The sequence below is a fragment of the Sphaerodactylus townsendi genome, linkage group LG01, assembly GCF_021028975.2.
Source record: "Sphaerodactylus townsendi isolate TG3544 linkage group LG01, MPM_Stown_v2.3, whole genome shotgun sequence".
Classification (NCBI taxonomy): Eukaryota; Metazoa; Chordata; class Lepidosauria; order Squamata; family Sphaerodactylidae; genus Sphaerodactylus; species Sphaerodactylus townsendi.
Genome location: NC_059425.1, coordinates 35,014,812 through 35,041,108, shown reverse-complemented (window position 1 = coordinate 35,041,108; position 26,297 = coordinate 35,014,812). Strand labels below are relative to the sequence as shown.

Sequence of the window (26,297 nt, the reverse complement as noted above, 5' to 3'; positions counted from 1 at the left end):
TGGGGCATACCTACAGCATGACTGCATGCTGCTGGCAGATGAAATACTGGAGACCTCTGAAAGGATGCCTCTGCGCTGCTTGTGTCTGTATATTCTGGCTTTCTTCTGTTCACCTGATGAGCTAGGGAGGGCTGCCATGTGCAGGGGCAGGGATGGAGCTATGATAAACTGACTCCATCTGTGACAAGAATGACCTCTCTGCCATGCATCACAGAGGGAAATGATTAAAAAGTCTGTTGAAAGTATGGACTAAGGAAGAAAGTATGCACTAGGAAAAATAATAATCTGGAGGCGGTAGAAGAATGAGAAAAAGGGGTGGGGGAGACAGGGGCCAACTAGGTGAGTAGAAAGAAGTGAGGGGAACATTGCATTGGAATGCTGAAGGCCAAGGGATGTATGTCTGTGTAGTACATCAAAGCTGTATATAAATCAAGTAAATCTCTGGTGTCTCGGTTCTAAGAATTGCACAAATTGTTTTCCCTTTTCCACTCTTTGATTTAAATTTTATAATTGCCAAGGAGTAAAAGACTACCTTCTTCAGAAGCTTAAAGCCGAAAACTTACATAATGGATCCGTATTTCAACAGGTCTTATGGTTACAGATGAGATACTCCAAGGAAAACTGGAGTGGTCGAAGCTGCTTGAACCACCAAACTTTTTCCACAAGTACAAGTATGTAAGGCTACGTTGGTTTCCAGAATCTTTGTGGTGACTGACAGGCAAACGGTCTAATCCAGTCATCTCTTGCCTTGTTTCCTCTAGTTAGAATTCTGACCCAAACTCTTTCCAAATGGAAATAACCTGTCATATGAAGAAATCAAATCTGAAACTATCTGTATTGCTACAGAACTAAAGCTGTAAATTTGTGGTGGGTTGGTTGAAGAACATAATTGATTTCCCCCCCTCTAAACAGGAGAATCTACCCTGTATGCTTCTAGTGATTAAAAAATTAATGCATGAGTTATGACAATTAGCTCCTGTAGTTCTAAAATGTTTTGCTAGTATTTCAAAGCTTTCAAGATTGGCTATCACCAGTATTACTACTGTGCTAGATGGTCTACAGAAGAAATGCAGCATTTGCCCCATGACTTCTATGATCCAATGAACAGGGCCAAAAACAAGAGAAGCAGATCACAAAGTACTTCCAAAACAGTTGGCAGTGAGATTAGGAAAAGCTGTGGGGGAGACATGAGAGAATTTTGCTATTTTGGGGGAAGATTTTGTACTTTTTAGCTTATCAAAACTGATTAGGTGTTGGCAATCTATGTTCTTTCCAGGCATTACATTGTATTGATGGCTAGTTCTTCAACTGAAGAGCAGCATTTGGAATGGTGAGTCTCTACAAATCATCACTATGCTATGTCTATTAATAAAAGCATCAAAATAGGCCACTCACAGAAAAGAGGAGTCTGAATCTAATCTGGTGATATCACAGATATGCAGAAAATGTTACTTCCATTGCAATCCTAAACAGAGTTATACCCTTCGAAGTCCTTTCCCTTCATGAAATGATGCATGAGGAGCATTTAACGTTGACAGCAGTTGTGCAATTAAAATAAAAAGGTGGTGGGTGGGGAGAAGATTGACCCACATAATCTCCTGAGAGCATATAGAATGCTTGAAGGGAGAGAGCCATTGTGGTGTAGTGGATAGAGCAGAAGACTAGAGTACTGAGTGACTTAGGGTCCATGGCAAACTCAGCTTGGCCTATTTCACAGGGCTGTTGTTGTGGTGAGATGGAGGAGGGGAGAACCCCGGCTGGTTCTCAAAGCTGCTTTGCGCCCGAGGGAGGGAGGGATGGAGGGATGGAAAAAAGATCTCAGAAGAGGCTGGGATTTCCAAATCATTGCCTCTTCCTTTGATTCCTCTTGGGATCTTCAGCTTGTTACTTCTAAAGATTTGATGGTGGAATGTCTATTACCAAACAGAGAACAGATCCCATACACAGATTTTTTTTCTATAAACTTGAAAGATTCCCCAGTCTCCTGAATAAAGCATGTTTTAGAATTTGGAGTCAGTTAAAGGGGGTGGAGGAACCAGAAAGAAATCAAAGTGGGGAGGGTAGGCTGCATGACCTTATAGTATCTTGGGGGAGGATGAGAGATTTGGGTCAAACACACATGTATAATCACAGAATTCAGTTCTGGGAAGAATAACTGGAGCCACAGTACAGAGTCTGCTCAATGGGAGATAACTAGGTCAAGGTGTGTTTATTATTATCATAATATAAATATTTTGCACTATTCCTTTTTTGCTTACTCTCAGCACGCTAAATACATAAGGAACTGAAGAGTTCATAGTCTTCCTGCAAGTGGGTCATTGAGTCTCAGACTGAAGCTGTATTTCTTCTGTGATAAATACCAAACTGTCCTAAAAATCCCAGACACTCAGGCATCAAATTGTTAGTAATCTCGTTGATGTGCAGAAGCAAAAGTTTTTCAATATAGATAAATGCCATCACAGTGTGTAATAATGCTGGAATCACCACTGTTTGGTAGCATCCTGGGCAAATGTGCTCAAAGTATTTCATATGGAGAAGCAGCTGGAAGTCCTGCGACTGAATCCTTCTTCAGAAAATGTATTATCTGCCCCCTCTCCTCAACAGTGAAGATTAGGGGGTGTATAGGGTATAGTGTCTGTAGCCAGGGCACACTGACAAGTGGTTTCCAGTATGTGTGTGCGAGGGTGAAGCAGTACACCTGTGTTCTCTTCACCAAGTGGTCTTTCCTAAAATGAATTTTTCTGTGCTCTCCAGCTTTCTGTTTTAAATCTGTTACATTGTTGGAAAGAGTAGACATGCAAGATGGAAGAATTTTAGACAATTCAATACTGTTCTTGTCTGAGTGAATGTACTGCCTGGCATCCATAGAAATATTGCTGTTTCCTTTTTCTGACCATGTAGGAAGAAATGTGGGGTGAGCTATTCTATCCATATGATCCGTAGGCACAACTACTTAAGTTAGAATTAGATTCAAGTCCAGTATCTGATGAGGAGAGCTTTGACTTTCAAAAGCTTATACCTTGAAAACCTTGTTGGTCTCCAAAGATGCTACAGGACTCCAGTGTAACTCTTCTACTACAGATAAACATGGTGCAAACAGGGAAAAAGTTGCATTTTTGGAAACCATGGGGATTACTTGATCTGTGGCATGGTGAGTTTGGGGGGGGGGGGATTGTGTGCACAACTGAGAATCTGACACAAAAGGAATGTGTGTTCATCTCAAGGCAGACCACAAGTGCATAAATGGCCAAAGTTTCTTTTTTTAAAAGAGGTTTTCTTCCAGGAAGTAGTTTAGGACCTACAGTAGCTGAAGACTGACTCCCTCAATGGCTCATAAGGTGCTGTCATCCTGGTTAACTTTAATAGTTTGAGGTGGGTTCCATCAACCAGAATTTTGGTGGCTGATCTCTCAAAAAATTCTTCAGCTCAACTGTCCGGCATTTGGGTAATGGCTTCCCAGTGGCATGTTCTGGGAAGTATGGCAAACTTTCATCCCCAGAGCCATGAATGGAGATGGTTTTGTGGAATGACTGGCATAAGGAACCATGTGCAGAATCCGGAGCAAACAATAACCAGGCAAATAGAGATAGTGCTGATATAAAGGCAGAGGTGCTGCAAGCCAGTTCAAACACTATGTTCTCCTGGCTGACAAGTTCCCTCACCGTGATGGTGGCATCTTGGGAATATCAGGAACATCCCCCTTCAGTAATGGATAACATTTTCCAGTTTTGTCTCGTTCCTGGCATGATGCCAGAGCCAGACTTTTTGTTAACTACAAAATAGGAATAGGAGTGTAATTTATCTGTTTGGCCACCAGAGGGCTCCTTGCAGCTAATCTATTTTCTTGGCATACTTTTCTCAAATAACACTATCTTCTCCTTTTGATGCTACTGAGTGAATCAAGGAAAAACCACTAAAGACTACAAAGCAGTATACATGTAGGGGCTCTTCATCTGCCTCTGATTTCTCCTCCCTTGCAAAAGCTGTCACAGGAACTGAGCTGCAGCTCTCACCTCCCTGCATGTACACTCTTTTCTCCCCCCCCTTCCTCCTCCACACAAGAATCAAACCAGGCCTCTTCAGAACTTAGCTCTTCCTTCAGCAGCCATCCTCTGCTGCGTCTATTTTAACAGAGGCTTGTTGAGACTATTTAGTCTTCTTAATCTCTGGATTCCACAAAGCCAGCATGGTGAAGTGGTTAAGAGTGGCAGACTCGAATCTAGAGAACCAGTTTCGATTCCCTATTCTTCCACATGAAGCCTACTGGATGACCTTTGGCTGGTCACAGTTCTCTCTGAACTCTTTCAGCCCCACCTACCACACAAGGTGCTTGCTGTGTGGAGAGGAAGGGAAAGGAGTTTGTAAACTGCTTTGGGACTCCTTAAAAGTAGATAAAAGTGAGGTAAACCAGAGTCAGATTGTTCTATTGCCCAGACCATGATCACACATGTCTTAATACTCAACGCCTTCTGGATACAGAAATTGCAAATGGACTGTGGTCAACAACATGCAGAAGTATTAATAAATGGAATCTTAACTAATGGATTTCAGACTGAAAAAGAAACACTTAAAGGATGTCATTATCTCCACTTTTATTTATTCTTGTGCTGAAAGAGCTAGCTACTAAGATCACACAAGAATCCAGAATTAAAGGACTCAAAGTGGATGGAGAAGAATTTAAAATGAAAATCTGTACTGACGGTGTAGTACTGACAGTGACAATCTGAAACCCACAGTTGTTGAAGCAGTATATAATAGAACAAATTGAAAAATCCGGATCCCTTTCAGTCCATAAATTTAATAGGAAAAAGACTAAAATAATTTTGAAATTAACAAAGCAGGAAGAAGAAGATTGCAGGTTGTGATGTGATCTAAAATCCAATTAAATATTTGGGAATAAACTTAACTAGACAAAACAACACATTATTTAAAGATAATTATAAAATGATGTGCCCCAAACTAAAAATGTTATGTCTGAGAAGAATTTTCACTATAAAAACTGCCAAAATTATTTTTTTAGTTCAAATGTTATAATTATATATACAAATACAAATAACCTTTATTGGCATAGGAGTACAACATAGAAATAAGTAAAAAAAATACTTAAAACTTTATAAAAGTCTGAGATAGAATGCCATTGCCAAAAACTTGGCCACATCCTCTGTTCTTCTTGGACAGCAGTCGTTTAAGAGAAACTGAGTCTTGTCCATATCAGAGTTCAAAAGATCAAGATTAAGATGGGGTTTGATAAAGTCTCTTCTTATGGAACTGTACAGGACACAATGTAGCAGAATGTGTTCTGTAGGGTTTTGGGTTTTTTTGCTTTAAAGGGCAAAGGCACGTTCTTGCCTGTGATGGGATCTGCAGGTATCTTCCTCTAAGAACGGCCAAGGGCATTCAAATTTGCATGAATATGCGCCTCAAGGCTGGTGATGTTAAATTATGGAAGTATGCAGGTATTGTTCTGTGCTTTGGGGGAAGACCAAGGCCCAATAGGGGACAAATTTTATTGGCAAGCAAGAATAGAGTTTGCTTTTCTGCGTCCAGGATTCTTCGTCTAAAGTTCACATAAGAGCCACAAAAAGCCCAAAATCAGATTCAAAGTTTCACAAGATGAGAAAAAGACTAGCAGTATCTAATAAGTTATACTATCAAGCTGCTGAACTGGATTAGAAAACCAGATCAGAGAGTAATATAATTAGAAATGACTCATCTAAAAGAAGGATTACATTTTTTTTTGGTCCATAAACAATTAGGGGAAAAAATAATACAAAATAGGAGCCGTGTAATTTGAGACAGATTGTTTAGAATTTGGGAAGCTACATGAAAAAGTATCAGCTCTCCAATATCTCCACTAATGTCACCCATAGAGGTTTATTATGATAAGAATGCAAGGGAAAAATGATTTTGTAACATATGGAGATATGATAGAAACTCAAGGATATATAAAATTTTGGCAAAAAATAAAGGATTAAGGCAAAAAAATACAATGGCTATTATATTTCCGATTACCGTATATAGTCGCATATAAGTGGAATTTTTCAGCACATTTTTTTGTGCTGAAAAAGCCTCCCTCGACTTATACATGAGTGAGGTGTATTTTAAAAAAATACAAAAACAAGAGAAAATTGGTTCAGGATGGTTTATTGATGGTACATCTCTCCAAAGGATATCAAGAAGATGGACAAGAATTACAAAGGGAAATGTAAAGAAGTCGATGGTTCCTTCTACCATATGGGGCGGACATGTAGAAAACTTTTAAGAAATGGAAATAAATTCATTCAGAAATTCAGAAAACTTTGAAAATCAAAATTATTTAAAAAATCTCAGAAGAGCCGAGGGCTCTAGATTAAGAACATAAGAAAGAGCCTGCCGGATCAGACCAGAGTCCATCTAGTCCAGCTCTCTGCTACTCGCAGTGGCCCACCAGATGCCTTTGGGAGCTCACTTGCAGGATGTGAAAGCAATGGCCTTCTGCTGCTGCTCCCGAGCACCTGGTCTGATTGGGCTGCCCGTTTTTAGAACTAGTTGTAAGTATTTTGATACCATTTCCTTTTTCTGTTCTGTTCATTTATATCTATAAAAATAAAAATTGAAGGGAAAAAAAGCAAATGGACTGTGGTATATACTGGTCCAGTGCTTAAAGTGAAAGTGGATTGGCAAATGATCTTGACCTGAAGCAGCTGAAGATATTAGTCAAGATATACACGTTCCATTAGCAGACTGTCAAGACCATGGTAGATGCCAGACAACAAGATGGATTTTAGACTTCTTAGATGTTATGGAGGCATGTCTTTATGTACCAATTCACCCCAGCCATTGTTTGTTTCTACTACTTGCCTCTGAATGGATTGTCTCAGCCTCCAAGGCCCAGTGGAATGGAAGCTTAGCCCGGGGTCTTCAAAATCATGTAGAAGAGATGTGGGTTCCCTGCTGTAGACATCTGCAGCAAACCATAAGATCTCTTAGTGTTATGCCTATTTCCCTTTGGAATAATCAGGGGAAGTAGAGGCCCAGTGCTGCACAGGCCACCAAACCTCTTCAGAGCCCTCATCCTAGTGGTCCCTACCTGGTCTTGGAGGCAGTGGACTTTGGTCCTTATTCATCAAGCTCTTTGTCCATCATGACTCATTTCTGTGATCCTCCTAAACCCATTCTTGACCCACCAGTCATCCACAAAATCCTACCCTGTCGGAGAGATTGTGCCTGAAAATTCAGAAGTTTCTTCCCATGCTGGTTAGTTATAGACCCATACACTGAGAACTATGCCAACTCACCAGACAAGGTTAAATCCTTCTTTCTGCTTTGTGATCAGTCTCCTCAGAGATCCCTAGACGTTGCCAAATTCCTGGCGCTGGCACAGCAGATTCGCCACAGATTTTAGTTTATTTATTATTTTTAACTGCTGGAAATGTTCGAACCTACTTATTTTAACTTGATTCTCCTCAACCTCCCTATTGTATTTTAAACTTATGCCAATAAAAAGGTTGTTGATGATGACGACTTTGTACTGCAGACAGGACTATATTAAGCAAGTGGGAGGAGTAACTGGTCCTGGATACCTTCCATCCACTGTCAAAAAGGATTTGTTATGGAAAGTTCTGTGCTTTCTAGCTGAGGGACAGAAAGAAGCCATGTTTTTCTGCAAAACCATTTTTAAAAGTTGGTAACTTTTAAAGATGTTGCCCTCATATTTTTTTATCTTTGAATTCTGAAGCAATCTTAATCGAGTACATCTGCCTCTTATTCTAGTCGGTCAAACGTTGTCAACAGTTGACTCCTGTCATTGAGCTGAACTTTCATTTGAAGATGCATGGAACCGGAACAGTTCTTCAAACTTTTTACAAAAATTCTCATTAATACTATTCAACACACTTAAACATTTCAGCTAGTTGAGATATGAAATTGGGATACAAAAAATTAAGTACAAACTGTTCTCTAAATAGCAAAATGGATGCATTCAATTTGAATCTTAGACTTACAATGTCTCTTACATTTATTGTATTGCTACTCAATTGGGCCACATGGTGTCGCATTTCAGCCAGTTGTCAGAAGTACCTGGTCCTCTATTAGCATAATGTTAATTGAATCTTGGGTTTCTCAATTTGTTTCTTAGGGTTGGCCTAGTGGAATCTAAAATCCGTGTACTTGTTGGGAACTTGGAGAGGAATGAATTTATAACAATTGCACATGTAAATCCACAGTCTTTCCCCGTGACCAGAGAACAATACAAAGAGTGAGTTAAAATTTGAGCTTCTTCCATCATGAGGCATGCAGCAGTGTTGGGGCAGAATTTCATATTGGGAATTGTGTTGTAATTGAGTTGAAGAGGAGGGTTAGCTGAGGACAGGGTGATTAATCTTTCTTACCACTGCTGATCACCCCTGAAAAAGGCCCCTGCTGGGTTGCCATGTCATTGCCAGGCCTGTAGGGGAAAGGTAATAAAGGCAAGTAGCGTTTTAGAGTGGGAGAGAAGATTGGGCACCCCCTTAATTCTCCAGTGCAAGTAGTACCCAGTTGTGTTAGGTGAGCAGGAGCATAGGACTGTACCTCACCCCAACCCATGTTGCCTTCATAAATGTACCACAGTTCCCAGTAATCACCCCCAGAGATCTGGCAAGAGCACCATCATTATGCATAAGTAATATTAAAGCTGACTTTTATTAAACTCAGTCTTATATGTAATACTGACACTGCCTAACCAGTCTATCAATTTACATGCTGTCCTGTGTTATACTGTCATTTTAGGAGCAGCTATGTATCCATGTGGTTCCTTGGAATAATTTTTAAGAAAGCGGAGAATTCCGAGGGAGTGAACATTGACTTAACCTATGATATTCAGTCATTCACAGATACAGGTAAATGTTTTTTCTAAATCCTGTTCCAAACAGCATAAGATTGTCCACTGAAAGGCCTCTGTGTGGAAATCTATTTATAAGCTTGTGTCTATGGTAATTTGTTGGGCCAAGTCCTACTGAGATTACGGGGAGATGCCTGCATAATGTCCAATTTTTATGTCAGATGTCAGTGTTCTCTAAAACTGCTTATGTCAGAAGAAGAAGAGTAGAGTTTGGATTTATATCCCCCCTTTCTTTCCTGCAGGAGACTCAAAGGGGCTTACAATCTCCTTGCCCTTCCCCCCTCACAACAAACACCCTGACTTGTGAAATCTCCTTGCCCTTCCCCCCTCACAACAAACACCCAGACTTGTGAAAGATAGGAAGGAGCAACTCTTCCAAACAGCCAAATTCCAGTGGTATTCATTAAGAATTTGCTTAGTGTTTGCTGTAGAAATCTGGAAATAACATTATAATGATCTAAACCAATAATGTAGTAATTCCCAAGTTTCATTTTGAGCAGGAAAGTCTGTAGTCACTTTTGCTGTGGAAGAGAAATTCATAGACTACTTGTTTCCTTATAATTCAGTAAAAACAAGCTATACTTGTAAAATGAAAACTGAAAACTAGTACATGATTGCTAAAGCAAAGTAATGTTATACTCTACAGATTTAAAACAAAAGTCCATCTGTGTGTACGGGAGTGGATGGGAGGTTAGTTAAGGAACATGGCACTTATATGGTAGGCTCTTGCAAAACGCACACCTTGCAATCAATATGGCTTCCAGAGGTGCTTTTACATTAGCCTTTCCTTAAAGATCATACTAAACCAGTACCAGGGAAAAACCAAGAAACAAGGGGAATACAGGATGACCCATTCCATGCTGAAAGTGTAAGTCTTGGATCAGAGAGGCACGTGGTGCCCCAATTTCCATGCTTGACTGTGAGTACATCAAACCAGGCTTAAAGGTTTAGATTGCCCTGATCTGGATAGCCCAGGATAATCAAGTCTCATCATATCTTGGAAGCTAAGCAGGGTCAGCCCTGGCAAATATTTTGGTGGGAGACCTCCAGGGAATACTAACATTGTTATGAGGAGGTGGCAATGGCAAACCACCTCCAAACTTCTTTTGCCTTGAAAACCATATGGGGTCACCGTAAGTCAGCTGTGACTTGATGACATGTTCTACTAGAAGTCCAGATTACAGTAGAAGGGAAGTCTTCTCCCAGCACTCATCCCATGTCATGAGATTTACAACATAGAATAAGGAAGAAGTATTATATGTATTATCTTGCTCTTACTGCATTGCTTTCTTTTTTTTGTGATTCCATTTTCTGCCCTGCTTGACAAGTCTTGTGCTTTCTTGCATGACTTCTAACTTCTCTAATACTAGTCCTGTTGTATTAGATGTCTTGTGCTATTTGATTGCGTAGTTTTATGCTGTAATTTGCCTTGAGTCTCAGGTGGTTTCCACATGAGGATGGGTTTCTGTGGCTTTGCTGGTGCAAATACAGATAAAGGGCAGCAACAGCAGGGCTTCCTCTTGGTAGGTTTCCATGCCTCCTCCCTCCCTGAGCCTCTGGGGCATTTGCAGTTTTAAAAAATTCACTGAATATCATTGCTGTACTATCATAACCATAGATGCAACAGGTTCTATGGACTGCCAACTTTCAATTTTTAAAAGTTCATAACCTTTTCCATTGCAAAGTTATGCTTTTCCTCCTGAGTGTTGCAAGGGAAGGGGCTAGAAACTGACTTATTTAAAATGAATACTGAGAATTCAGAGAACCTGTCATATGTACTGTTACAATAGTATACAATTTTGAAGTGCTGATTTTTTTTTAAAAAGCCCCCTGGTGATGACGGATTAAATGGTGATATACAGGATTAAAAAATGACTTCTGTGTAGTTGGGGAAATCTAAGTTTTCCCACCCAGCCAGTAGCCATCCGGTCTTTACTGCGCTTTTTTCTGAAACCTTTGAGCAGAGCTGGGGGAACCTGAGAGATGTGTGTGGGGAAGCTGGAAGAAAAACTCCCTTCCCAAAAGCACTACACCTGGAACAGATAATCCATGCAGAAATGACCCCAGTGAGAAAAGTAGACTATAAACTGAACTAAGGGTGCATTATTCTAATGGTCATTGGAGCTGTTTGAAAACTAAAGCTTTGGTGTTAATGTACATAGCTCTGTCTAGCTCAAGCTGCAGCTGAAGAGATGACAGTATTGCAAGGAGTGTTTCATTTGAGTTGCAGACCAGCTCTTGATTTATTTACTTATTTTGGTATTCAGTTCACAGGCAGGCAAATAATATCAGCATGTTGAAAGAAGGTATGAAAATTGAAGCTACTCATGTGAAGAAGAAACAGCTTCATTATTACTTGCCTACAGACATTTTGAAAAGGAGGAAAAAGGTATAATTAAACTTATGGCTTACCTGTTTCCTTAAAATTCAGACATTCGATAAAGTGCTAAGCTGAACTTTTCCCAGCAGAGCATGCCAGATATCGGTCAGAACACTTGTGGGCTTGTGTTGAAAAGGGCGTCTGTGGACGAAGGCTGTCTGGACAGTTACAGGAACGCTGATGTTGGAACGCAATACAGAACTGCTCCACTGTTCACCCAGGTGGCTGACCTCTGCAATACTTCTGCTTTGAAAGATGCTGAAAGGTGGGCAGGCTTCAGTGTGCTGTACAAGTAAGACCTTGTGGAGCAAGGTTGAGGAGTTTCCCATGTTGGGAATTGCTGGTCTTGTGACTTGAAGGTTGACATATTAGAAATATAGGTTGCCATGTTGGAAGCTTCAGTTACAATTAAGACATTGGAGTGCTCAACTACTGTGTCGGGTAATTCCTGCATTTGTATCCAATCTGATTCCATTTCATCTACTCCCTTTTCCAGCATTCATGGCAGGCACAATGCTTGTCACCATCTTGCTCTGACTATGTCTCACATTGGTAGGGTGAGGAGAATATGAGTGAAGCTTACAAGATATTTATTTTTGTGCCAGCATCACACTGGAATGTGGACTCGCTGTTTATTGAAGTGATGCTTATAGCATAAGAGTGGATCTTAAGTGATGAGGTAGCATAAGAGAGATGAGATAAGAGTGGAGTTTGAAACCCAAGGAGTCTGGCCTGTTGCTAACATGATCCTTGCTTGAGGTGGGAGAGGTCCTGGGTTCTTATCCTGGATTAGTCCCACCTGGGGACAAGGGTATGGGATGGCTGTAGGTTGAGCACATGCTTTTGCATGTGTAAAGTTCCAGGTTCAATCAGGTTCAAGAGAGCAGCAGTGGCGTAGGAGGTTAAGAGCTTGTGTATCTAATCTGGAGGAACCGGGTTTGATTCCCCGCTCTACCACCTGAGCTGTGGAGGCTTATCTGGGGAATTCAGATTAGCCTGTACACTCCCACACACACCAGCTGGGTGACCTTGGGCTAGTCACAGCTTTTTGGAGCTCTCTTAGCCCCACCCACCTCACAGGGTGTTTGTTGTGAGGGGGGAAGGGCAAGGAGATTGTAAGCCCCTTTGAGACTCCTACAGGAGAGAAAGAGGGATGTAAATCCAAACTCTTCTTCTTCTTCTGTCAGTATAGTTTTGTACTGGAGATGAGTAGATGATTTTGGGGAAAGTATCTTGGCTGAATCAAGCCGGAGATTACTGGGCAAAGCATTTTCTTTGTGTAAAGGTCTCAGTTAAAAGAATCGGGTAGAAGATGAAGTGGAAGACCTTGAGACCTTGGAGATCCACTGTCACAGTAGACAAATCTTTGATCTGGTTTTAGTAAGTGTTACATGGTAGTCTCACACAAATCCTGTTGTCTTTAACAGGAGTGCTTCTCTTCAAAGAACCACCGTGTTCACAAAAAGAGAGAAACCATCAAATGTCACTCAGTCTTTGCCGCCTGCACCAGGGCCATCCGTTCCAAGGGCTAGTTCACGTATGTATAAAAGGAAACAGTGAGCATTTTCATTCACAGTTCTCTTAAGTGAGTCTCAGAGTAGCTTTCATTTGTTTTTGGCAGGGATGGATTCCACAGTTGCGATGGAAGTGGCTGTACCTCCAAGTGCCTGCAACATCTCTACATTTGCAGGGCAAACTATTGTTGCTCCAATAATTGCACCCACCCCTGCTCATTCCATGCAGCATCTGAATGGGATGGCTTCTGTAATCTCCAAAAATGCTTCTGTTCACAAGAGAAGTCACTCCCCTTGTTCAGAAGAACCCTTTAAAAAACTGAAAAATAGAGAAAAGGTAAGGTATTCTTGGCAGTTAGAAGTGGCAAAGGCTTGCTTTGCAGTCCAGAGGTCCCAGTTCAAAGAGGGCCATTGGTGGAAGGTGAGGGGGGATGACACTTGCTTGAAAAGCAACTATCCTTCAGCACAAAGGCTGTTCCATCCCCCCTTCAAATGAAGTGGGGAAGAAGGCACAAGGTTTGGCTGCTTGCTGGTGGAAAGGGACAGCCAGTCTACGGTCACGCCAGCAGCCAGATGTAGAACTAGGGGCAGCTCAAGGAAAGACCATGTATGGGCTTGCTTCAGGCTGGGCTTCTGTCTTGCAACAGTGCAGGGAAATGTGACTTCATCTTCTGTGCAGTCCCATATTGGGTCTGCGCATGTGCAGGCCTACCATGGATAGAATAGAAAGCTTATCTTCCTTGTTGTAGCTTTCAGAGGCACGTACTCCCCCTCCCTTCATTTAGGCGGGAACTTTCCCGCCCAAATGTAGCATGTAAAAGGGAGGGGGAGGAGTGTCATTCCCTCAGTTCTTCTTTTGCCACCACGGTGGATAGACCTTACCTCTGTTGCTCCATCTTCATCTGGCCTTTTAAGATGGCTGAAGCAAAGGAGGACACTGCTGTCTTCAAAAAAATGTGCTACTTATAGCACACAAATGGCAAGGACAGACCTGCACAGGGAGCATCTTTTGTGCCATTGACCTGCAAGGCCTAATTGTCTTTGACTCCCCAGGCAAGGTAATGTAGGCCCTCCTGCCTCAAGGCAACTTTGTATGAATGGGCACTCTGTTCACCTCAGGGAACCGATAAATCCCCCCCCCCCCCACACACACACACACACTTCTTAGTGCTGACTGGCATATTGGCCTCATCTTTGATTCACTTGGCCAGGGCCATCTCCAAACCCCCAGCCAAAAGGATTCAAAAAAGAAGAGAGGGGATAAGCAAAAGGACGCTAAACAGAAGCCAGTGTCCAAGAAATGCAGGTTGCCTGACCCAAAGGTCCCTCTGCAGCATTCTCCCTCAAGATTTCCACTTCACTCGGGATCTCAGCTGAGGGGCAGGATACCCATGACAAAGCACCATTTCAGCCCTTTGGAACAGAGACACTTCAGCATTGTGCCCCCCTGACACCTTAGCACTGAATTTCTTTAAAAATGTCACCCAGAACCAAAAGGGGGGCACCCTTGGTACCAGAAGATCACTTCCATCAAATTTTGCTCCACAATCAGAACAAGTCTTCATAAAGACACTTGTCTATCAGTTCCCACATCCGTGTGGAGCCTTCAAAATGGAGGTGCAACTTGAAACCAAGTGTCCAACCTTGGTTCTTTTAGAAGACTGTCCTGGATCTTCCGATGACAGTATCATCAAGGTTCCCCTGCTGCCTTTTGGGTCAACTTGAGTCAAGTTGCTGCAGTCCGCACAGGAACAGAGGGCCACACCGCCTCTACCTCTGGCTCTTCAGGGGGAAGCACCATGGCTACAATTGCCGCCTCCTCATGGATACTGACACCATCATCACTCTCTATCTTCCTCACTGTTGGATTATTCCAGTAGATGCTCGGCATTGGTATCGTGAGACCACTGCAGATCTTTGGAACTGAGGAAGAGGCGTTTTGGACCGATACCCATCCAAAAGACCACAAACACCTTCTCCCAAGCACCGTTGTACTGCCTCTCTGTTCACTGGCCATTGTCATTCACCTACTCCGCAGCATTCAGGTTACGTCAGTAGTTGTAAGTCCCTGGAACCGAGTCCATCAACATCATAACAGTCTGTCGTCAACACAGAGAAGCTGATGGGAGTCAGCCCCAGGTAAAGTAAGTCCTTGGAACTGATCTCAGTACCAACAATATTTGGAGCTGAGGTGCTCCTTGTTGAGGTTGGATGATAACTTACCTGTTGGAGGAGATTCTGAGGGTGACTTTTCAGCTTCTGAGCTTTCACCTGAAGACGCCTTGGAGAATTGTCATCTGCTACACAGACTGGATTTGAGACTTTTTTCGGAGCACCTAATCCGAATGGCAAAGGCTCTCAAACTAAATTATAAACTAGTGTCCAAGGAGCAGGATGTTTAATTATGGATGTCATGTACAAGTTGTACGATGTTCCCATTGCATTGCTTTGAACTAAGAACTAAGGACAAGACTAAGTTGAACTGGTGTAGGCCAACTATGGGGCATTCCTCCCATAGAAAATTAGAGAAGTACCAGGTTCAAAGGGAGGGTTGTGACTTTTTGTTCCATCATCTACAACTGAACTTGATGATTGTGGAGATGGTCCTGTCTTATAATAGGGGTGCCTCCCACTCATCCCCTCAAGTCAAAAAGGGAAGGAAATCAGACCTGTTTGGTCAAAGTAGTCCACATCTCTTAATCTGATTACAATTATGTTGAGATACCAGATTTACCTGTGGAACAGAATGGGGTCATTGGTTGACAACCTCCCAGAGGAGTCCAAACCCCTCACCAGGACTACCCAGCAAAAGAGGATCAAAATGGGAAAGCATATACTGAATGGTTCTCAGTCTGTGGCAGATGCAGCCACGAAGTCCCTTGCCCCTGCAGTGGCACTAAAATTCCTGGCTTCAGTTTCTGGTCACCCAAAAGATATTAAAGATAAAATGGAAGACCTGCTGTTTGAGGGAATCAACCTGTTTGACGAGTGTAAGATCAAGAAGACCAATTCAGCAGCCAAATCCATGGGCCTGGCCCCTCTTCAACCTCAACCTGCTTTTAAAGCAAGGCATTTCCTCAGACAGGGATATTACAACCATCAGTATAGGCTTCATGTCTGCCCCTCCCAACAGGGTCAGGGATATAATAATAATCAACTGACTCGCCAATTAAAACACTTCACTGCACACCAAAAGGGTAGGAAGCCTAACGGCTCCCCTAACACCAGTGTAGACAAGGGGAAGGAATGGGTCGCTCCAGTGAAGGTGTGTTCATGGACAGGTTCTCCCAGTTTATGGTCTTCTTCAATGTATCTTGCAGATAAAATTGCTTGCATACACTGTGACTTGAATGCCATGGTTGGGATGGTTCAGTTTTGGGATGCTATTTTGTATGAATGACTGTCAATTGGTAAGGCCTGATGAAGCGAACAAGCTTTTCAGAGGTGTGCTACCCACCACACTGAATCTTGACACTTGCCATTTGTGGCTAGTCATACCTAGCTGGTCAGGTTTGTCATGTAGGTATAGGAGGTCAAAATACCCTAAGGTAGAATTGGGATCTTACATACCGCCGCTGATTTGTCCCAGTTTCTCCTGCACGACTCCCCGGTTCTTCCAAGGTGTCAAGGCAGGACCAGGACGCAATGCCCCAGCTGTTTCCACACAAGCCCACGTCTTTTTCCATTTGCACCGCGATCTCTTCCATGTATGTGTGGACAACCTCTGTTTCCCGTGTTCTGATTGGCTGATTCTTCCCCCCCCCCATTCCCCCACTCACTCTTGCTATCTTCGTTTCAAATGACTTTGAACCCAAAACTCCTTCCGTGTTGATAAGAGACATGACTTTGATTGCAGTGGAAAAAAACAGAGGGAGAAACAGTGGATTTAGACAGAGAAAAGGGGGGGAGAACGAAAAGAGGAGGAGAGCAAGTCTCTCAAGCAACTGCAAGCACTTCCTAAGCCAATGTAAACATTTGTTGCTCCCAGCGCCTGTTGATTGGTGGGGCGGGCCAGAGTGGTGAGGCGGGAAGTATAGACTAGTTCTGCCCTGGTTCTGCTTCCATGGAGTTTGCATAGCAGTGGGGCCACACAGGGCATTTTAAAAGTACCACCAATTTGGCGGTTTTTGAAAGTCGCAGGGCAAAGGAAAAAATAGCAGGACAATATTGGGGCAGACACTGTACAGCTTCGGGAATCGTGCGGAATTCCCGGCTACACAGGGATATTTTCTGTGCTCACCACTGGATATTTTGACCGTGCAAAAATGGCCTGAGAAAGGGACCACTTGAAAAGAAGTGGTCATGAGATAAACTCCCAAAGAAGGCATATCTAGACCTGACTGATATAAATAAGTAGCACCTGATTAATAGCAATTTATTTTGGGGCAAGGGTCTCAAATTGATGGTAGCTACACAGCTTCAAGTGGTCTTAGAGGAGGCAAATTATGTAGCCCTTATTTCTGGAGACACCAGCTAGACTGGGACTGGGAGAAGGTTATACTTTGCTGCTGCTGCCATTATATGGGAATTGCTGCTGGGAATTGCTGTTCAGCCTGTGCGTGTGCGCTGTCAAGTCACAGAATGCTTTGTTTAACACTTGCGTTTTCCTTCCATAGCGACTTTCAAGTAACGAGTTGCCAGATTCATCCTCTCCGATTCCTGCAAGTAGTGTTTGTGTAATTAAAAACTCCATCAGACTGACTCTTAACCGGTAACGATGCCTCTCCAGGTAACAGTAGCAGTATTGGAGTATGCAGTTGCCATGAAAAAGAGCTCTATTTCATGTCCCTGCTTGGGATTATATTATTATAATAATAACCAGGGTGATGTAGTGATTAGAGTGTCTAACTGGGATCTGAGAGACCTGGTTTGAATCTCCACTCTGTCATGGATGCTTGTTGGAAAATGGAGATGGAGAGAACAATATTATAAGCTGCTGTTAGTCCCCTTTGGGAGGAAAAATGGGGTATAAATCTAAATAAACATGCTTTGTGTGACAGCCACGGCAACAAGCTTTATTTCATAGACCTGCCTGCGATGAAATTACTACAGCCATAGTCTGTAGTATGCACCAGTGTGCAATTTGAGGGATAAGGTTGTGGCTCAATGGCAGAGCATCTGCTTGGTATGCAGAGGATCACAGGTGGGAAAGACTTGTGCCTAAAACTTGGGAGAGATCCCAAAGGCACCTGGTGAGCCACTGCGAGTAGCAGAGAGCTGGGCTAGATGGACTGTGCTCTGATCCAGCTGGCTTGTTCTTATGTTCTTATGAGAGCTGCTGCCAGTCAGCATAAGCAGTGATGGACTTAGTTTTGCTTTTGCTTTGATTGCAAATGATTCTCGGTTTAATCTCCAAACCATTTCATGCTTTTGCTAAGCACAGTTTATAAAGATACATTGCCCAATAATGGAGCACATCTGTTGCCTGCAAAAAGTCCACAAGTTCGGTTCCCAGGGTCTTGAATAGCAATGCTGGGGAAAAAAACTTTGCTTAAGGGCACTTTCGCACATGCAGAATATTGTACTTTCAATCCACTTTTACAATTGTTTCCAAGTGGATTTTGCTATTCGGCACAGTAAAATCCAGCTGCAAAGTGCATTGAAAGTGGGTTGAAAGTGCATTATTCTGCATGTGCAAAAGTGCCCTAAGACCCCAGAGGGGTGATGGGAGTCAGAGTATCAGTGCTGTCCTAGGAAGATTATTAGTCTTGCTTTGAGTTGAGGATTTGTGGATACTAATGTCTGTCCTAGGATAAGCTAGCTGTTGCTGTTCTAAGTGTTAATTTTCTGTACCTGTCTTTCCCTGCAGGTCCTGTGCTGTAATGACTGTTGCAGAATCTCCAAGCTGCCATTCCACAACATACCGTGGCTTTGTGTGTTTGCCTCTAATGTGGATACTTTTCCTCTTGGACTGAGTCAACTTTATTTTCACTGTGCAGATGCACAGCTTTGTTTTAAGTCTTGTGTTGGAATTGTTTGTTTTGAGTAGAACTTTTTTTGTTACAGAAAAATACCAAAAAAAATGTCTTGTGTATATTTTCCTGAAAGGGGGTGGGAAACACCACTTTGCTGTGCTGTAATCCCATTCTCTTCACCGGGAGTACTCAGGGACTGACGATCAAATTGCCCTCTTGTCCGTGAGAACTCTCATTTGTGCAAGGGAAGCTCTGTGCCCCCCCCCCCCCCATGCATGCTGACCATTTCCTGTGATGTGCAGGGAGAAGCGGCTTCATCCCCCACCCATCTCCAGTGCCATCTTACATCCTCAACCTGCTGTGGAGCCTGCATTTTAATTTTCACAGTAGAACCATGTAGCGCTATACATAATCTAGTTTCCTTATTGAGTCAATAATAGCTCCATGGACAGGAAGATGTCACTGGGGGGAGGTGGGTTGCTGAGGCTGCTTCCTGTACACCACAGTCACAAGCAGAAAGGGCTGACATGCACCTGAGAGGCATAACACTCCCACTACGGATCTGCTTCCTCGATGTCCTTCACAAGGACTTGACTTTCTAACGTCACCCTGAATCTCCTTTATGGGTGTGTTCTGACTCTGTTTATGTAATCAGGGAATTCTCAGGTTACCATATAGGAGGCTGGCCTGCAAAACCGATTGTTGCAGATGGGCTTCATGTGGTGGTTCTTCAAGGATCTGTGCGTTTGTGTTGAGCGTGTTTGTTTCCAAAGGCAATCCCATTACCGAACATTGCGCTCAGTGCAGAAATTTTATCTTAACCGTCTCAAAAGCTGCCTCCCATGGAGGCCCATAAAATCAAGTGCAATCTAGCCCCAGTTAAGTACTTTTAAATTCCACTGATTCCAGTGGACCATAAATATAATAGGACTCAAAATGCTTTATTTTTGGCTGGATTACACTCTTAGCTTCCATAACTGAAAACTCAACCTGACACTGAAATCCAGCATAATACTGAAGTACAAATTATTGTTGTTTAAAATTTGGAGCCATAAAGGATTGAGGCCATAATATGGGCTTCCATATCACCTGCTTTTTTAAAATGCCACAAAACAATGCTCCATGACTTGCCCACAATATGCAAGTTCTTGACCTACCATTAGTCCACTTTTTCTGTCACCTGTGGCTAGGGATTTTGGCTTCTATGGAACTTTGGGTAACTTAATCAGTGGCCCAGTTCAAAATCATCCCAATGTTCTGAAGAAGGGATTGTTTGTGGAGAATAAAGCTCTGTTCCTGACATTTCTGGCAGCCATTTTGGCAAAACAAATTTACAAAATCTTGGATTATTATATAGTATAGTAATAGCTGAAATGTATTTTGTTAAAAAAACGCCGTGTATTTAAAGTATTTTTGTATGTATTGAAAAAAGTTGTCTTTTCAAAGAAGCTTAAAAATGTGTGCAGGTGTTTCAAATATGTGGTTGTGGATTATTGCAAAGCTCTTTGCTCTCAGTGCAGAGATGTTTCTAACAGGAAATTCATTTTAGGCCTGCTGGTGTCCACAGATTAGGTGTGGAGACTTAAAGTTAAAAGTTGCTTCAGTGCATGACAGCATACTTCTGTGAGACCTTTCTAATGTGGTGTGGGCGGTGACCATTCACTCTCCAAGCAATTAAAATAGCTCCCTGCCCCTTTTCCAATTCATCAATCATTTCCTTATCCTTCCTTTTAAAACTATTGAAGCAGCTTCCTCCTTTTTCTTGTACAGAGGTGTATGCGGGGAAAATGATGCCCAGAGACAGCCACTTCTCCGCCCCCGCCCCCCCCCCCTCCGAGCCTGGGGAGAGCAGCAGCTGGCCTCCAGAGATATGCTTTTAAAAGCTCGAGGTGTGACCCCGCCACCCAAGCACACACCCTCTCCCAGGCTTTGGGAGGACAGAAGCCGGCCTGCAGGGAGGTGGGGAAGGCAGTGCGGGGCACATGGCAAGTACACTTGCCTTGCATACATACATTTTAGATCACGTGGGGGGCATCCGGCACCCCACCACGTGACCAAAAGGCACACGATCTTCCGCTCAGGGATATGGGTGTCCCCATGTCCCTGGGCCAGTAGGCCCCTGCTCTTATACATAGTGGAGACAGCACACATCTTTGCTGTGGATGGGGAAATGAAACCACCTGCATCCTTTCTTTCTTCACCTGCACATGTGTGCATCCTTATGCTGAGCACTAAAGAAACATGTCCCCCCCCCCTTCATGAAAGCTGCTGTTTACCTCTTCAAGAATAAATGTGCAGTTATCTGTATATTTTTTCTGTGAAACAAGTACAGTTGGAGATGCTAGTGGTTTTCTTTGGCAAAATAGTAGAGGAAAGACCTTCAGGCCCTTCTCTGAAATGCTAGGAAATCCCTAATTTCAAACTGCATTTTATGGAACCCACGGTAATATAGCCTACCTTAGAAGCTGTTGATACTTGCAAAAGTAAGTACTACTTTAACTGGGCCTTTCTAGTAGACACAAGGTACAGAACTATTACTGAAGGCAAGTGTCTGATGCATCTGCAAGTTCTGAAATGGGTGTAAGCATTATGCTAAAACATTTACTAGTATCTATGATTTACCAATCCATTCTTCAGTGGCAGCAGCTGACAGACTTCCATGGATAATTGCCTGCATCACAAATGGACAAGTGGAGACCATCAGGTAAAACTTGTCATGCAAATTTTTTTCTGGTTCCTGATGGGCTTATTCATTTTTAATCCAAGTGTGATAGGAAAAAACTGTTACAAAGTTTTCTTGAGTGGAAAAGAAGAGACTGTTCTCCACCTCTAACACTTTCATGTTATAGCTGTTCGTTGTGCTTGTTTCATGCATGATCATGCCTGCTCCAAATTCAAAGGGTTTTCTGCTGTAGGGGACCAGCTTTGTTCTAGTGCAGTGATGGCAAACCTTTTTGAGACCAAGTGCCCAAACTGCAACCCAAAACTCACTTATTTATTGCAAAGTGCTGACACAGCAATTTAACCTGAATACTGAAGTTTTAGTTTAGAAAAACGATTGGCTCCGAGGTGTGTGTTACTCAAGAGTAAGCTTGGTGGTAGTCGGTGGCTTTGCTTTGAAGCAACCGTGCAACTCTTCCAACAGGTGAATCACGACCCTAGCAGAGTTTACTCAGGATCACGCTTTAGTTCTTCACATGAAAATCAGTGGGGTTTAAGAGTGCTTAACAGGGTTACCTACACTGCTTCCCCAAAACTACGTCTTAGGTTTAATGCTAATAATCGAGCCCAGTGGCCCAGGCCAGCCTGGGGGGGGGGGGGGATGACTGTTTGCACGTGCCCACCCGTGCCATAGGTTCGCCTCCACTATTCTAGTGTCTGACTTTTTATGAGCAGTTTGACCCTTGAAGAGCTATCTGGAGATTGGAGTGGACCTGGTAATGCAGAAACGTAATGTTTTCTAGCCTGGCTCCTTGATAGAGCTCTCAATCTGCTCCATCCTACATAGATTCCACATTGTGTAAAGTAGAGGTGTTCTTCATGAAGGAGAATTTCTTGTATTAGGTTTCTTCACTTCTCCATCTCAGAAGGGAGGGCAGATTTCTGCATGAGAGGGAGTACTCTCTAGTTCTGGCTGTGTTCTGAAAACACAGATCTTCCCTCTCCCCCTGCCCCCATTTTTCATCTCTGGCCAGACAATACCTGCCGAATTTTTGTTTCCCTTCCTGTTTCTGTTCATTTAATAGGAAATTGGGGGGGGAGGATTTCTCCCACTAAAGTTACTCAGTTCATTGCAAGCAAATATTCTTCAGTTCCTTCTGTGCAAGCTTCTTTTTCTTGAGTGTGTGTTCAATTGTCTATATCAGCTTGGATTTTAAAGAAGGCTGCTGCTTTGCTATCAATTTTACGTAGTAAAGTTGGTGATTTATGCTACAACCATATATTGGGTGTCCTCAGTTTGACATTTGAAGCTTGCTTTGAAGGATGCCAAGAATTACTTCAAGAAGATAGAATGTTGTAGATCCTTTCTACAGGGAGGATTAGGAATGAAAAACTGTCCCAGTAGTTCTCCAACTTTTTTTTTTTGCTGTCAAGTCACCGCTGACCTTTGGTGACCCCTGATGGGGTTTTCAAGGCAAGAGACTTTCAGAAGTAGTTTGCCATTGCCTGCCTGTGTGTCACGATCCTGGTATTCCTTGGAGGTCTTCCATCCAAATATTAGGCAGAGTCAGGGCTGAGAGTGTTTAATCCAAGGCCACCCCCTAAGGTTTTATGGCACGAGTGGGGACTTGAACGTAGGTTTCTCTGGTCCTAGGTCAACATCTTGATTGCTACACCATGCTAGCTATTGTTGTTTTGCAACTACAGACTACTATATTCTTGGGCAGAATCCTATAAATCAGTTCTGTGCAGAAGTCTGTGGGGTGCTCTTTGATGCCGCATGTGCAGAAGAATAACAAATAGGTGGAACAGTAATAGTTGTTTATTTTTATTTACATTACTTATAGTCTGTCTTTCTCACAAAGACTCAAGGCAGATTACACATAGTGAGTCAGTACAATCAACAAAATGGGACGTTCAGGCTGATTACCCACTGTTGGCATCCCCGGCCTTGGCCCACTCTGGTGTGTAAAGTCACTCCAGAGGCGCTCTTGCTTTTCCCAGTGAGAAGCACATGCAGGGCATGCTGCAAACAGGAAGGACGTCAAGAGAAGATTTCTTGCCCTGACGTGCTTCCTGTCCCACCACACACCAGAGCGCTGGTTGGTAATCGGCCTCAGTAACCAATGCATTAGGATTTTAGAAGTCTGGAACCACCAGAAAGAACTGAAGCATAGCAGAGATGAGAGCAGACAATGGACTGATGCCTAAGATATCCTTGTAAATCCAAGGTGGAATTTTGAATCCAGATCCAGCTACAAGCAAGTTTGCTTTTTAATTACTGGTAAAAGGAAGCTCTTTCAAAACTAGAAGTAGCAACCCAACTATGCCACAGAGAGAAATACATCTTGCTGTGAAACACCTCTGAAGATGCCAGCAATTGATGCCGGCGAAATAGGAGCAAAAACTACCAGATCATGGCCGCATAGCCTGGAAAACCCACAACAGCCAGTTGATTTGAGCCGTGAAAGCCTTGACAATGCAAATTCAACTCTACCTTGAAACCTGGGAGCAAGTTCTGCAATTCATTGGGGTGTGTTACCAAGTAAGTGTACAAGGATTGCAAGCTAAGAGGAAGTGATTTAATCAATGCTTGTGCCATAAAGACAGGTTTCATTATAAGCTCTTCATCGCAATGAGGTGGTGAGCCCTAACTGGCTTCCTTTTGTTAACAGTGCCATTGTGATTCGGGGAGGTCAAAAGGTGAGTGCATTCACACTGGGGGAAATGAAAGCTGTACCTACCACTTAATGCCTTTAAATAGTAACTTCTTACATCATTGTATCTTAATATAGCACCACTGTATCTTAAATAAGTAGGGTATTTCCATTATTAAGGTACAGCTTGTGAATTCAAGACTCACATGCCTACTATTTATAGTAGGATGTATATAGTATCCTCATCTATTTCCACATTCCTTCTGTTAACAAAGGTTTATTTCGTGGGGGTGGGGGTCAAAGGGCAGAAAGCTGGGGTTTAAATTTTGTACAGTAAAAAAATCAATCCTAAGGAAGTCATTCATAGGGGCAGGGAGACGATGACTGATTTTATCTAAAAAATGCCACATTGAAGTAAGAGTAGTTGTCTATAGTTTGACAAAGCAGGGAAAGTATCTAGTATTGATAATCCAGTGTTGATTCCTTCACTGTGTGACTGATGTCTTAAGCCAGTGATAGCGAACCTTTTCAAGACCGAGTGCCCAAACTGCAACCCAAAATCCACTTATTTATCGCAAAGTGCCAACACAGCAATTTAACCTGAATACTGAGGTTTTAGTTTAGAAAAAATGGTTGGCTCCGAAGCGTGCGTTACTCAGGAGTAAGCTTTGTGGTAGTCAGTGGCTTTGCTTTGAAGCAACCGTGCAACTCTTCCAACGGGTGAATCATGACCCTAGGAGGGTTTACTCAGTAGCAAGCCCCATTGCCAGCAACTGAGCTTACTCCCAAGTAAAGGATCGCGCTTTAGTTCTTCGCATGAAAATCAGTGGGGTTTAACAGTGTTTAACAGGGTTACCTACACTGCTTCCCCAAAACTAGGTCTTAGGTTTAATGCTAATAATCGAGCCCAGCGGCCCAGGCCAGCCTAGATGGGGGGGGGGGGCGACTCTGCTTGCGCGTGCCCACAGAGAGGGCTCTGAGTGCCACCTCTGGCACCTGTGCCATAGGTTCGCCACCATTGTCTTAAGCATTCACTCTGGCAGGTAAAAGACTGCAAAAATGAATGGTAAATACAGCCTTGCCCAAACTGCTGCATCTCTTTGAAGAAGTCATTGTGGTGTTAATTGAAAGTTTTCATCATATTGGAGTCCTGGTCACCCCATCTGCACATGATGTTGGAGTTCCACAATTGGATGTTAAACGCAGATGTCCTGGGCAAACAGCCATTCCCCCAGAGAGGTTTCAATATGGGGAGTTTCATTTAATTTGGGGGGTATGGGGGTTTCATTTAATTTGTTCAATATGTTGGGAACACAGGAACCTGTGCGTCTTCTAGCATACGTACTCCCTTCGTACAGTTTCTATAATATTGTAACAGTAGCCGTGTTCACAAGTTACAGTGAATGCATGTATAATCAACACTGGAGCTTTCTTTATTTGTGTGCTAGGTAATTTACACATTTATTTTATTTATTTATTTATTATTACATTTTTATACCGGCCTCCCCGGAGGGCTCATGTACACTTTAATATGTGACTGGAACCATACATTTAACCAGGTACTGGGCCCTAATTTCATTTGAAGAGTTGAAGAAGAAGAGTTGGATTTATATCCCCCCTTTCTCTCCTGTAAGGAGACTCATTTGGAAAATGAAGGCACACTGGCTTGCTCTTTCTAGCAATCAGATGTATGCACAAGCAGGTAAGATATCTGTATGTTCACTGTAATGTGTGTACAGGGCTCTTACCTCCAGCCTTTGCAGAAACTACAGTAAGAGTGGTGACTTGCTCTGGGTCATTTGTTTTACCTGTGATGGTGTGATACAAATAATACATTTTGAGGCAGAGTCTGTTTTGAGTGCCTGTGATTCAACACACGGGAGCTGCAAGGCTAGTGTCATGGTTAAGAGTTTAGCATCTAGGAGCCCAGCTTCAAATCTCCAGCCATCCATGGACACTTCCTGAGTGGCCCACATGTCCCCATGGGTGCTACCCCTCTGCCTTAAAGGGTTAAAATTAGAACTGATTGGCTGGAGGGAACGCAGAAGAGTTCTTTAGCGCACAGGAATTCTGAGCAAAGTTCTATGGAGTTCTTACTCAGAGAGAAGACTGAATTGTGATAGAGCTCTGTGGAGGAGGTCTACTCAGAGCAAGTTGAATGGAAGCATAAACAGACTGCTCCGTTCTCTGGCAGTGTCCAGATGTCTCTGTGGAATAGAGACTAAAAAGAGCAGGGAAATCAAATCTGTACTTTGTCCCTGGTTTAAAGCAAGAGCACACTAAAGCTGGCCCAGGGTTGATACTGGAAGT

At 42.9% G+C, this 26,297-nt stretch overlaps 1 protein-coding gene across 1 annotated transcript in view; it reads left to right on the top strand.

Annotated features, from left to right (window-relative positions):
* The window catches only part of PAPOLG (poly(A) polymerase gamma), a 42,664-nt gene extending 23,914 nt beyond the window's left edge, over window positions 1-18,750 (top strand). Inside the window, exons 11-20 of the mRNA XM_048506950.1 lie at window positions 587-671; window positions 1,277-1,330; window positions 8,117-8,236; window positions 8,749-8,858; window positions 11,128-11,249; window positions 11,330-11,505; window positions 12,668-12,777; window positions 12,862-13,091; window positions 17,371-17,483; window positions 18,564-18,750. Of these exons, the coding sequence (XP_048362907.1) occupies window positions 587-671; window positions 1,277-1,330; window positions 8,117-8,236; window positions 8,749-8,858; window positions 11,128-11,249; window positions 11,330-11,505; window positions 12,668-12,777; window positions 12,862-13,091; window positions 17,371-17,469 (1,106 nt within the window). The 3' untranslated portion in view covers window positions 17,470-17,483; window positions 18,564-18,750. The remainder of the gene's footprint in view (window positions 1-586; window positions 672-1,276; window positions 1,331-8,116; window positions 8,237-8,748; window positions 8,859-11,127; window positions 11,250-11,329; window positions 11,506-12,667; window positions 12,778-12,861; window positions 13,092-17,370; window positions 17,484-18,563) is intronic.
* The last annotated feature ends 7,547 nt before the right edge of the window (window positions 18,751-26,297 follow it).